Here is a 14,207-nt window from a genome sequence, read left to right as displayed (position 1 = left end):
TTTTTATGAAATAATAAATCATAATTTAGTAAGATCTCTTCAATTCTCTCACATGAGTGATCTATTTTAATCCAATCAATGATTTTTAATGAAATTTTAATTTAATTCTATATCTACAAATATATAATTTTAAAACCATTGTTAAAAAATCTTACCTAATGAGTATTTAAGAAAAAAAAATAAACTGTAACTATAAAAGATTTTAGTTTTTGTGATATATTTGAAATTATGTTGAATATTTTTTAAAAAAAAATTAATTTAATTTTTGGGAAAAAAAGGGTCCAAGGTAACAAACAACATTTGAACTCATGAGCTGATGCGTTATCACACCACTAACACAGCCATCATTTGTTTGTTGATATTAATTTTTTTACTAAATATTATAAATGATAAATAAGGCATATTATTTATATTTAGTCCCAAATCCGCTAGTGCATGAGAGAGCACATGGTAACCGCCTATAAAAAAACTATAGGCAACCCATTCTGTTAAAAAAAATTTAACATTTTTTTGTTAAGTTTTAAAACAAAATTTATAATCTATTATTTAAAACAATAAAACCCGACGGGGCAGCCCAAGAATCGGCAAGTTATGGCCCGGCCTGCCAGTTTAGAGCATGGCCCGGGCCGGGTCCGGGAAACCCTAGACTCACCCGGTCGGCCGAACCTACCCGTCTCGATGAGTCAACACTATAGGCCGAGCCAATTCCATGCCCATCTTTGGCTGATTAGGAACCGTCGTGTCAAGCACAGCGGGCCTGGTTAATCGGCCCTTGCCCACCTCTACCAATTGATACTTCATACTTAGCTGTGGGGTCAAGCCCAATGGCCCTGGTTTACAGGGCCTTGCCCACCTCTACCGTTATATACTTCATACTTGGATTCACTTTGAGATTTGTTAAAAAATGATTTATTCAATTATTCTAGGGCATTGGGTTTAACCGTTTAAGTATATAGCAATTAATTTGATTTAAAATTAAAAAAGGACCTCTCGAAGCAAAAGGGGTGCTCACCCCTATGTGCGAATTGCAAGGGAATATTTTCTAGAGTAAGGATTCTATGCAACCGTGATACCACATCAGATTATGTCCCATTCCAATAAAAATTTGCCAAATCAAATTTATAGTCATGTAGCTTACCTAATGACCCACTTACTCAAATTATTAATTAATTTTTTTTTGTATTTTTATTTTAATTCTTTTTTAAAACTATTATCTTTATCTTATCATCTCATTTAAAATTGAATTTTTAAATCCACCGATGTGCTCTCCACGATGTCCAACACCGGAGACCAGCCAACGATTAATTCTTTTTGTATTTTTATTTTAAAATTTTTAAAACTTTTATCTTTACTTTATCATCTCATTTTAAATTAAATTTTTAAATCTAAGACGACTACCGGATGTCAAACACCAGTTTGGAGACCGGACTCCGAACACCGGATGCTGACTCCCCATTCTCCTATTTCATGCCCCGTTCTCCCCCTTGAACTATTTCTTTACAAATGTCTTTTTTAAAATTTTATTCACTTTATGAAATTTTCGTTTGCTGCTCCCACACGATATTACCCCGCTTAAACTCAATTTTCTCTTCTCAAAATTTCTTAGTCTAACCGCTTGATTTCTCTTCTTCTCTTAGAATTCCTTTAGCTTCTCCCATGAATCACATCAATCTAATATTAAGCTTGCCCAATTTTTCGGTAATTCTTGTAATTTTGTCATTACATTTAAGTTACTTTTAAATGTTTGCTCTCCAATATTTTCAAAATCATGGATTATAACATTCTTATTTGAACAAAATATTGATTTGTTTGTTATCATTTTTCTATGTTAGATTCTAAATCAATAATTCTTATATTATGGAGATAGAGAAGAAGAAGGAGTTCCATTGGCAGAGAATTCAGATGATATTTTTGATGAAATTAAAGTTGAGTTGAAGGTGCATTCTGAAGAAGAAGCATATGATCTTTATAATCGATATGCTTTGAATAAGGGGTTCAGTGTTCGAAGAGGTAACAAGCACCATAGTTTGGGTGAATCAATAAGACAAAGGGAATTTTTATGCTCAAAAGCTGGGTTTCATGAACATGCCAATATGAGTGAAGTGAGAAAATTTAATTGTTTGGAGATAAGAACCGGTTGTGAAGCTAAAATTAATTTCACTATAGAAAAAGGTGTTTGAATAGTTTCTTACTTCAATTATCAACATAACCATGAGCTAACAACTTCAGAATAAAGGATCAATTTAAGATCAGGAAGAAAAATTTTAAAGGGACATGCTAATGTCCTTCTTTCAATGGTTGCCACAGGAGTCAAACAAATAGATTCATATCATTTTCTTAGAAAAGAGATTGGGTTTGAAAATATCAGCTTTACAAAGCCAGATTGCCATAATTTCTTGCGAGTTGAAAGAGATAAATTGATTGAAGTAGGGGATGCACAAAGCATTATCCATTTTTTCAAGAGTAAGCAAGCTGAAGACCCAATGTTTATTTATTCAAATTTAGTTAACCAAAATAATCGGATAGCAAATTTCTTTTGGAGGGATGGAAGATCAAAATTGGATTATGACTCTTTTGGAGACATTCTTGTGTTTGATACAACTTATTGCACCAACAAATATAATTTAGTTTGTGCTCCATTTGTGGGAATCAACAATCATTAGAATAATGTGTTATTTGGTTGTGCCTTTTTATTGGATGAGACTATTGATTCATTTGTTTGACTAATTGAAACATTTTTAGAAGCAATGGGATATCAACAAGAAAAGCATTTTCACTGATCAAGATCAAGCAATGATGAAAGCAACAGAGATGGTATTTCCAAAGTCTTCTCATAGATTATGTATGTGGCATATTTCCAATAATGCTAAACAACATCTTGCTAGCCGTTTTACAAATTCTGAATTTAAAGCACATTTCAACAAATGCTTATATGGATATGAAACTGAAGTGGAGTTTGAAACTAATTGGGTTGCTATGATTGAAAAGTTTCATCTTGAAGATCACTCTCAGCTTAATAGATTATATGAACTTCGAGCAAAATGGTGCCCCGCCTTTAGCATGGATGTTTTTCTAGCTAGAACAAAATCCACTCAAAGGAGTGAAAGTATGAACAACATCCTATATCAAATTATGGATTCTTCTATGTGTCTCATTCAAGTTATACAACACTACAAGGAGAAGGCAAATGAATTTCGTCAAGAAGAATTGAATCAAGATTTTCGATGTAAAAATGGAGCACCAAGCAAAGTTAATTATCAAGGGATTTTGAAGCATGCTTCCAATATTTATACTCTTTCTATGTTCAAGAGGTTTGAAGAAGAGTTGATGGATAGCATTGGGTTAAATTGTGTTAAAGGAGCAAGTGATGGGAATTTTTCTTCATATCAATTAACCGAGGATAACAATGAAAGAGTTTATTTTGTGAAGTTTTCACTTTCAAATGGCAACATCTCTTGTAGCTGTAATTTGTTTATGACTCTTGGATTGTTATGCCACCATGCTTTACGGGTAATTGTCATGAATAATGTTAAAGAGATACTGGAATCATATGTGTTGAAAAGATGGACAAAATAAGCCAAGTCAATGTTTGTAAGTGATTTCAATATTGTATCAGTGAGTGAAGAAAAATCAACTCATTTATTGCGGCTTAGTGAGCTAAATCATATTGGTTACAGCCTTTTTGACAAAAGTTCATTGACTCCTAAATGTGCTAAAATTGGCAAAGGAAAATTGATGGAGGCACTACAACTAGTTGAGAAGGAAATGGAAACTTTGAAAGATGTGAAAGACTTGGAAATTTCTAATCAAAGAATCATTCAAGAAGATGTTGGTGATGACGCTAAGGAGGGTGGGCACTCCTCAATTCATGAAAGTCCATGTTTGATCCTATACATGTTAGAACAAAAGGTTAAAGAAGTTCTAAAATGAAAAGTCAATTGGAGAAGAGCCAAAAGAAGAAAAAAAGAAAGTAGATAGCTCCCAAAATTCAAGGGAAAAAGAGAAAATATTGGGTAATTATATTCTAACTTAATTATATCTCCTTACCTTTGATTATAATCTATTAAAAATTATTTTCTTTGAAATGCCATAAAGTAAATCATTTGGAAATGGGGAATCTATGGTGATGACTCCTCAACAAAGTTATATTTATCCTTTACATCAACATTTTCAAGGGTCAATGACTTCAAACTACCATAATCATGTATTTTTTATTTTATTATGTATGTTCACGTATATTTCTTTTCAATTGTGATGACATCTTATAACCTAATTTTGAAATGTAAATAGGTCAATTTTGTTGGTTTTCATCAACAATTTATTCATCCTCCATAGGTGCTTTGTAATTTTCTATAAAAATATTATTATTGTTGCGCTTTGGGGTTCAATTTCCAATTTAATGTAAGTTTTATATAGGACTTTTCTCAAAATTGGGGGTTCAATCTTCAAGCTAACATGAGTTTTACAATAATGTTGGAAGAAAATAATTTATCTCCATTTATTAGTCAGGTGAAACATGGTGTTTTAGTTATAGTCTAAAATTGGTTTATGCATTGTATTTGAATTTTCCTAATTGCATAATACTTTTTATGTACAAGACTACTTACCAAGTGAGTTGGAACATCAACAAAAGTGATGGGAGAACATGTGGCAACATCCATCTTTAATTTTAGACTTTTATGAAGAAGCCTATCATCATTATTGTTATTGTTGTTGTTGTTGTTGTTGTTGTTGTTGTGGCATTGGTTATAATACTTTGAAGATGCATCTCTGCATAAATGAAAGAATTCAGTTTTATTTTGTATTATTTTTTTTTTTCAATCTATTGACAAAATGTGGCATCTTTGCTTCAATTTGTGGTTTTTTATTTGAATATAGTTATATTAATGTGTATAGATGACAAAATGTGGATGTTGCATTTGGTTCTATTCATTTTCAATCTATGAACAAAACAGTGGTATCTTTGCATTAAAACCATTACAAATTGTCAATTATTCTTTACTTTATCGCACAATTATTGTTGGATTTGTTGCTGTATAACAATTCTTGTTGTATTTATCATAGTTATTGTTAAAGTTTAAGTAGATCTGTTGTATATTTTTTTTTCTCATGATGTCAGTGCTATTTGTATAGCAATAGACAAAAATTATACATTATGTTTCAACAATGTTACTAATTCCTGCATATTAATTGGAATCATCTCATAAAAATTTAGATGCCATTAAAATTCATTAACTCAATGAACTCAAAAGAAGAAAGAAACACAACCTGGTATATCCTTGAAAGGAGGTGCATTTATCAAAATGATTTTTCACTCATCATTGTTTACAAAGTTTACAATGTACATACAGATTTAACATACAAGAATTTAATTTTAATTTCATATGTTTACAAGTTCCACATGAATAAGTCACAAAACTATGACAAATCCCAATAGCAAAATTTTTCATGTTTTATCAGTTGTTCATGTCTTGTTGCAAGGGGTCTTGCTTCAAGTGCAAAGGTGCGGCAGTATCATCTCTAACATTCACAAAACACAACAAACCTTGTTATTCAACATCATAAAATAAAAGAATGAACACAACATTTAAATTATGATTTAGTCCTCAATATTTTAATTAATTAGATGCTCTGAAATTAACTTTTACCAATAATCAGTAATAAGACTGCAGTGGGTATGCAGAAATTAGATTTGTTTATGCTTGTTCTTCAAGTCAGAATTTCAAGATTCTATAAAATTATAGAAAGAACCTGAAAAACACCAATAAAACAAAAGCAAAAGCAATATATTGAAACCCCTAAAATAAAAAAAAAGAAAATAAATGACAGAAAAAGGTTTAGATTAAAAAGAACTCATGCTCATAGATCAACGGTTGCAGCTCGCCCTCCTAGCTCATCTTCCTACATTATTTGATGATTTCTTTTTTTTCTTTTACTGTGACTCCTCAAATGCTAAGAACGGCTCATGAGAAAAGATCTGCGTCTAGGAAGAGAATATTAGATTAGGTTAAAATTTAAAAGAAGATGATAACACAAAGATAAAAGTTTTTTAAAAAATTTAAATAAAAAAAAAAATAATAGCGGGAGTAAGTGGGTGATTAGATAGGCTGACGTTGCTATAAATTTGATTTGGCAAATTTTTATTAGAAAGGGACACAATCTGACATAGCATCACGGTTGCATATAATCCTTGCTTTATTTCTCTATACCATGTACAGTGAACTTTTTTTGCTCCTATACTTTGCAATAACTTTCTCCATTAGCTTTATCCTACAACTGGAATAATTCTTATAAAAAAATAAAATTAATAATAAATAAATAAATACATATTTTTTATTTATTAAATCTTTGAAATTTTTTTTAAAACCATGTATACTTCACAAAGATACGTCATTATGTAAATTACCATCAAAATATATTATAAATATATGAATATTAATTTTTTATTATAATTAAAATAGATTTTTATTTAAAAAGCAAAACAAATTTAACAGTCTGTTTGGGTTGGACCATGTGGAAATCCGAGTGCAGTCCATTCGCAAGTTAATAAACGTGTGGTACGGGGAGAGGCCGGTGTGGGCACTTGTTGTTGTCCAGCGTTTCTGCTGCAACGCGGTGAGTTTTAGGGTCCCGTCACTGGCCGGGCACCGGAGAAGTGATCGGAGCAAAGGATTCGTTCATCGTTCTCTCTCGTAAGCTCTCGCTAATTTCCCCTTTTGGTTTTGTCCCCCAAATTCCAATCAATTTCAATTCCATGGATTTCTGATTCGCTCTAGGGTTTCTCCATCCCTTCTTCGAATAGGTCGCAGATAGCCGGAGTTCGGGAAGAAATGGAGGGTTTAGTGTGAGGAGGAGAGGTGGCATGGGTTTTCAATCCTTTAGGATGATGGATGGGGGTGGGAGCGGCGACGATGGGCTCATCGAGGACCACCATGGCGCTCTTGAAGACGATAGCATCAACTTCTGGGCTACGCTCGGCGTCAGCCCTCACGTTCATGTCGTCGATCCGGTCGCAGTTCCATCTGCGCCCCATCACGAGCAGTTGCAGCACCATCAGCAACAGCAACAGCAGCATCAACATCAGCATCTAGAGTTGGTGGATCAGCCTGTGAGACGGGAGCTGTTCGCCATGGAAGCAGACCCGAGGCTGGAGCCCTTCTTGGGCATGGAGTTTGAGTCTGGAGAAGCAGCAAAGACGTTCTACATTGCTTATGCTGGCCGGGTGGGTTTCTCCGTTCGCATTGCTCGATCTCGTCGCTCTAAATGTAATGAATCTGTCATTATGCTCCGGTTTGTTTGCTCGCGAGAAGGATTTTGCAGGGAGAAGCGTGTGGTGGAAGGGAAGAAGACCAGGAAGCGTGCTGCCTCTGTTAGAGAAGGTTGCAGGGCAATGCTTGAGGTTATTCGGAGGGGAGACGGGAAATGGGTTGTTACTAAGCTTGTTAAGGATCACAATCATCAAGTTGGACTGCCTAGCAAGGTGCACTACATTGCCACTGAAGGGGATACTGAGTTGGAGCCGTATATGGGCATGGAATTTGAATCTCTTGAGATTGCCAAGACTTTCTACTACTCTTATGCCAGCCGTGTGGGGTTTGAGGCCCGAGTTCGCCAGTCACGCCGATCTTTGCATGATGAATCCCTCAAAATGCTGAAACTAGTTTGCTCCAGGCACAGGTACCATTCGGGAAGGGATAACAATAGTGAGGATGCTAAAATGGGTCTTTTGTTGGATCCTGCCAGAGAGGGTTGTGAGGCTTTGTTTGAAATAATTCGGAAAGATAATGGAAGGTGGATGGTATCTAAACTTGTGCTTGCCCATAGCCATGAACTGTCACCGTCACCTCCCAGCAAAGTGCATTGTGTCCGTTCGCAAGGAGAGATTCTTGTCATTGCTAAAAATTTTGATGATACTCGAAATCTTCTCTTGAATGGGCAGGACTCCCGATATCCAAGAGAAATCCGATACAATGACTTGGGCCCTGATGATGCTGAGAATCTCCTTGAGTATTTCAAGAAAACACAAGAGGAGAATCCTGCATTCTATTTTGCTGTGCAAGTTGAAGCCAATAATTGTATGACAAATATCTTCTGGGCTGATGCGAAAGCTCGGATGGCTTACACCTACTTTGGTGATGCTGTGGTATTTGACACTACATATAAAAATGATAAGGAGTTGATACCTGTTGTTACTTTTACAGGTCTGAATCATCATGCGCAGCCTGTGGTTTTTGGATGTGCCTTGCTTGTGGATGAGTCTGAGGCATCGTATATTTGGCTTTTAGAAAAATGGCTCGAAGCTATGTCTTGCCGTCACCCAGTGTCTTTGGTTACTGACCTTGATAGAGCTCTGGCAACTGCAATCACAAAAGTGTTCCCAAACACCCGCCATTGTTTTGATAAGAAGCACATCCTGGCCACCATCCAGGAAGAATTGCCCGAATTCTATTCGACTCAAAATCCTTTTGATGAGGATCTAAGGAGATGCATTGATGAATCCAAAACAACTGAATATTTTGAGTCTTGTTGGGACGCAATCCTTGATAGGTATGATCTGAGAGACAATGCATACATGCAGTTCTTATTCAGCATCCGCCATCAATGGGTACCAGTTTTCTTGAAAGATATATTTTTTGCTGAAGTTTTCATGTCTCAGAAATTGGATAACTTTGACAAGGTTGTTCAGAAGTATTTTACTACGAAGACCCCTTTGAGAGTGGCTGTTAGACAACTAGGGCAAGCCCTTGCAAATCGATATGAAAAGGAAGCCCAAGAAGATTTTGTCACCATGTATAATAAACCTTTTCTTAGAACTGCTTCACCAGTGGAAAAGCAGGCAGCTGGTATTTATACAAGGACAATCTTTAACAGGTTTCAAGAAGAATTTCTTGAATCTTTGGGATATCATGTAGATAAGATAGAGGATGGGGTTATTAGCAAGTTTAGGGTTGTAAGAAATGGGGATGCTTACACTGTTACCTATAATGCCTCGGAAACAAAAGCACATTGCACTTGCTGCCTGTTTGAGTTTTCTGGCATTCTTTGTCGGCATGCCCTGAAAGTCTTCATAGTAGTTGGTATGCGTAAGCTTCCAAAAGATTTTATCTTGAAGCGTTGGACTAGAAATGCCAAGAGTGGTGCTGTATTGGATGATTGTGGTGTGGGATTTCAAAGCAATTGTGAAGAACCTTCAACATCGAGATATAGTGATCTTTGTCGTGATGCCAATAGATGTGCTAAAGAGGGGGCAACATCTGTAGAGGTCTATAAAGTTGCAAAGGATGCACTTCAGAAAGCTATTGCTGAGGTTGTTTCTGTAAAGCAACAAAAAGAGCAAGAAACCTTACAAAGTTACATAAAATCACAGAAGAAGCAAAGCAAAAAGCCCGGGAAGGGATCACCAAGAGATGCTTCCAGAAAAAGTTTGAAGAAGTTGGCACCTAAAGAGTCCTCATTAGAAATTGACTCATGATGATCTAATGTATAATCCTTCTGTGTATGGTGGTGTTTTCTTGTTGTATGATCAAATAAACTCTCTTTCTTGTTCAATCAGTTCTCTCAGATTTTGGGTTGCACAAATGGTTCAACAATGGCCAGAAAAGTTCTTCTGAAAGCGTTTTTCACATTCTATGGCTGGAGTTGCATCATAGAAGTCAAGTTTATTCTACCCTTGGTTGCAGGAAAAATTAGAGTTTAAGTATCATCTATGAGAATCCTCATCTGTCTCTCAAGCCGTTAAAGGTAATTTTATATTTTTACAACTTCTGACACCTATTGTTGTAGTCTTCACTTTTTTTAGTTGCATAATGTGCATGATATCCTCTAGTGTTTATCAAGGCATCCTTCTGAAGGCATTCGATTTAACTCAAGTGCCTTTATAAGGGACTGGGCTGTTTGTTTCTTGGGTTTAATTACACAAACTGAAGATTGACCTGTTTTAGAGTAAATATGTTTCTGAGGCATGGAATCTTGTTCAATTGTATACTAGACTTGAATTCCATGGTAAGTTTAGCTTGACATTAGTGCTTGTGATAAAATGAATGAGGTAGAAATGGGTAACAAAGTTAAGATGTTAAAGTGAGCTGGAAATACAGTGTAGATGCTGATGATTTTGAGCAGTTCAACAAAAGAATACCTCACACTATTTGTAGTGTGAACAATTCTTTTCTGCCATTAAAACCATTTCTAGGTGTTATTTCCATGAATTGCTGCGAAGAAGTTTTATGTGGTCCAAATAAATCTAACGAGGTCATGCTGAATTTCATTGGAGGTATCCTTTTATGGAGGATTTTGCCTGTGTTTGTTATTTTTCTGCATAAGATGGCGTATCCTTTTGCATAAGGTTTAGGAATTTATTTCTTAAAATAAGTGTTTGCCTGTAATCCCTCAATTTGGGTAAACCATTTATGATAATTCCAGAAATATTTTATTTCTTTTCCTTTGTTTACTTATTCTTTTTGTTGACTTGTGCGTGTAGTGCTCATTTTTCCATAAGGTCTCTACAAATGGCATTAAGTTTTTTAAGTTTATTTGTATGATTGGGCGTATATTTCTGAGAATAAGAATATTAATTTTGCATTAAAGATAGATTTTATTCTGTTCCTACTTTCTTTTGATCTAAGCCCTTTGTAGTTTTTATACAGAGTGTATATATTTATGTGGCTTTGATTTGCTTTGTTCTTGCCCTACTTTTGAATTAAACCCTTTTACAACTTTATTACAACTCTATTACAACTCTATTCACATTTCATGTGAGAAATTGATTATAAGTTTGGGACAATGTGGTTCTCTATTTAGGCCGTCAATTAACTTTTGTGTTGTATTTAGTTTGTATGCTTTTATTAAACTGTCCAGTTGTAAAGTTATTATTTTTTACTGTACAACTACAAATGTATATATCAAAAACATTGCATTCTGATGTGGGACATCTAGTGCTTTGTATACTTCATTCCCTCTTCTCCTGTCAATACTTCAACTTGCGTTTGTGTCATCAGCAAATTACACATGTTGGCTGGTTTCAGTGGGATTTCTTGGCGTGGCTGGTTTTTGGTTACTATTTAACCCGTCAGACATCATTTACATCATGGTTTCCTCAGTAAATGCACCATAAGTCTTGTCCAATTGAGCAATTCTTCTGAGGCATATCTGAGTTGTTCTTTATGCTCGTCAAAATTGAATGATTAACAATGGCTATTTGATAAGATTTTCCCCCCATTGCTTTTGGTAAAGTTCTTTTAAATGTTGAGCAATTCTAGTTGAAAGGTCATAGATTATAGCCCCGCAAATATTTGTACTTTTAGTTAAGGATATTGTTGCTCTCTTATTTTTCGCCGTGGTGAAGTGTATAGAGTTTTGTGCACCAGTCATTTTATCAGCAGATGTTAAAATGAACATGTTTTTTTGAACGAATTGAAACCATCAAAATGATAACTTGAAGGACTGCTAGTATCTGTAGTTTTGAGTTCCTTAATGATCTCAATTGTGTTGAACTTTCTATTTGGTGATAATTATTAGAATAAGAATATTCAACCCAAGCCTCAATTCACAGGTGCCACATATTGAGACATCGACGTATGGGAGTTGCATATTTTTTCTCTTTGTTCTGTAGTTTGATATTGGTGTGAATCTCTGATATAGTCTCTTTATTATATCCTTTTGCCATAATTTAATCACTTCATTATTTCTACTGGGTAAATCAAATCCAATTGAAAGAGGCCGTCCATTTTGTCTATGATTGTTGACATGGTTTAAATTAATACTGAAAAATTATTAAAATATTATTATAACTTTTTTTAAAAATAAAATAAAATAATTAATAAATTATTAAAAAATATTATTAAAATTCCAAAAACCAAAGAAATATTAAAATGTTATTAAAATTTTGAAAAAAATTAAAAAATTATTAAGATTTTATTAAAATTTTTAAAATATTTATCATAAAATAATAATTTAGTAAATGACCATTAAGTTTTTTTATATTTATATTTATATATATTGATTATATTAAATAATTTTTACTGAAAATAAACTCGAACTTCCTTTAAATTCCATAAATCCACGCTAGGTCAAAACAAGTTTCCATATTATCAAAACAATTTTGTTAATCATATTTTCTTCAACCAACCATCCGCTAACAAGGTTAAATTTATAGTGAGATGACAAAAATGCCCTTCAACTATAACGAATCAGTATTTTTGGGTGGTTACTATTCCGAGGAGGAAGAGCCAACCGTTTAAGTACCTATCTTTTACCCTTTTGTCATCTTAATATCGCATAAGCTCACAACTTTTCTCCGATCTTTGCAGTCATTGGACTCTAGCATCTTGAAGCCTTTGCAACTGTCGCTCTGCCCAATACTTTCATCTGTTCAACCTTGCTCACAGGAGATCCAACCCGGTTGGAGAACCATAGAGAGCCGCTACACTAATGCAGAAGGATTGTGTGGGAAACCCTAGAAGAATATCAAGGGTTGAGTGACATTCTTCATTTTTGTTTCCATATTTTCGTATGTTGTATGCATTTGCGATGTAAAATTTACAAATTGATAAGTGATTTGGGCTTAATCGGGTTGTTTAGACTTGCCACTATGAATTTTGGAATTTTGGAATTTTGGTTTTTGTGTATTTATGTGCTTTTGTGTCTGATTTCACATGGTTCTATGTTTTTAAACCTCCTTGTGTGTATATTTTCAGAAAAACATAATCCTCTATTGCATTCACATGTGATTCTGACTTTCTTATTCAGGGTTTGTAGTATCCTCATGTTAACATTATATCGCCATGCTTTGGCTGAGATATATGAAAAAGAATCGATTATATAAGTGGTGTATACATATATCTTGTTGTATACAGGAAGCCCATTTTTCATTTAAAATATCGTATTCTTATTCATTTTTATCCATTTCTATTTAAGAATTGATGACACTGCTTAATGCCTTACTATTGTTGTAGGAAATACGACTGCTAATCTCGTCCACGAAAGGTGCTATCTGATTCCAATAGCGGAAACTCTTGTTGAGTGAAACAGTATATGAGTGGAAGGCATTGGAAAATCATCCAAAGGACACTCTTTGTCCCCGCTGACAGAGATCAAAACTCTTCTCCAAGAAAGGGGAGTGTTTGATGCCCAGTTGTATCGATACGATAAACGCACCAAGAAGGTTAAGATTAGAAAAAGCCTACTGGGTTTCAGACCCGAAGACGTTGCTCTCATACTTGGGCTCTACTATGATGGAGAAGAGGTAGTTTCTCATAAGCAGAAAAAACAGTCAGCATTTGAAGACAAATATCTCAACAAAATTTATGTAAGCACAAAGATGTCATCAAAAGAAAATTTCTCCATCTCATTCAAAAGAAAGGATGTAAAGAGGACTTGGTTAAGCTATTGGTGGTATATATACAGGGAATGATGTTGTTTACGGACACATCATGTTTTGTGCCAAACTGGCTTGTAAATTTCGTTGATGACTTACTTGCATTGAACCAATCTGCGTGGGCAAAGGCCACGCATAAATGGCTTATGGAAGATGTCCCTCAAACAACCTCTCAGGTGCACGAAAAATGTTGAGGGGAAGTAACAAAATTAGCTTTCTAAGAGGGTTCGCTATCGCTCTTAATATATGGTTCTATGAGGTGATGGGGTCAGGGAAAAAGGTACATTATAGGTGGACACCAAGGATCTTGTGCTACGAGGACAATAGCTTCAGAAAGCAAGTGTCCCTAGGGCCCTGTATGTCATCACTCGACAGAAAGGATGTATTCCACTTATGTCAATGGTTTTCTCTTAGTTAGGAACGTTTCTCATTTAACAATGTGCATTTAATGTTTATCGTAGAAGGTTTCCATTTAGACTCTTATGTTACCAATTATTATAAGCTTTTTCCAATTAATATGTATCGTATTTGTGTTTAGTTATATGTGCTTCCATTTAACATCTGACATTTATGTTGGTATAGTTTACCGAGTCCCTGCCTGCCACTCAAGAATAAGAAGCAATTGTAAGAGCTGTGCGAGGGGACGATCAACAGTCTCGAATAGAAATAAAATGAAAAACCATCAATTGTACCCTTTCCATGTGGGCAATAGCGAGAGACACTAAGGAAACGGGGCACAGAAGATCGTTCCAAATCTAAAAACCTCACTCCAAGCACTCAACGTTGTTCTTCCATGGGAAATATACCGCATAGGGCAATGGATGATGACAGTGCA

The 14,207-nt window shown here is 34.8% G+C and overlaps 1 protein-coding gene across 2 annotated transcripts; it reads left to right on the top strand.

Moving 5' to 3' along the window:
• The first annotated feature begins 6,544 nt into the window (after nt 1-6,544).
• LOC120272100 (protein FAR1-RELATED SEQUENCE 5-like) lies at nt 6,545-9,552 on the top strand. 2 transcript variants are annotated; one of them, XM_039278843.1, is made up of 2 exons: nt 6,545-6,692; nt 6,803-9,552. In XM_039278843.1, exon 2 carries the CDS (start codon nt 6,863-6,865, stop codon nt 9,470-9,472), a length of 2,610 nt encoding a protein of 869 aa, XP_039134777.1. In that variant the 5' UTR covers nt 6,545-6,692; nt 6,803-6,862; the 3' UTR covers nt 9,473-9,552. The 2 variants fall into 2 exon arrangements, with proteins under 2 accessions (XP_039134777.1, XP_039134778.1); XM_039278844.1 differs by having other exon boundaries at nt 6,548-6,692; nt 6,777-9,552.
• The last annotated feature ends 4,655 nt before the right edge of the window (nt 9,553-14,207 follow it).

This window comes from Dioscorea cayenensis, chromosome 11 (assembly GCF_009730915.1).
Source record: "Dioscorea cayenensis subsp. rotundata cultivar TDr96_F1 chromosome 11, TDr96_F1_v2_PseudoChromosome.rev07_lg8_w22 25.fasta, whole genome shotgun sequence".
Taxonomy (NCBI): domain Eukaryota; kingdom Viridiplantae; phylum Streptophyta; class Magnoliopsida; order Dioscoreales; family Dioscoreaceae; genus Dioscorea; species Dioscorea cayenensis.
Note: the sequence above shows the minus strand (reverse complement) of the source record. Positions and strands in the feature narration are given on the sequence as shown.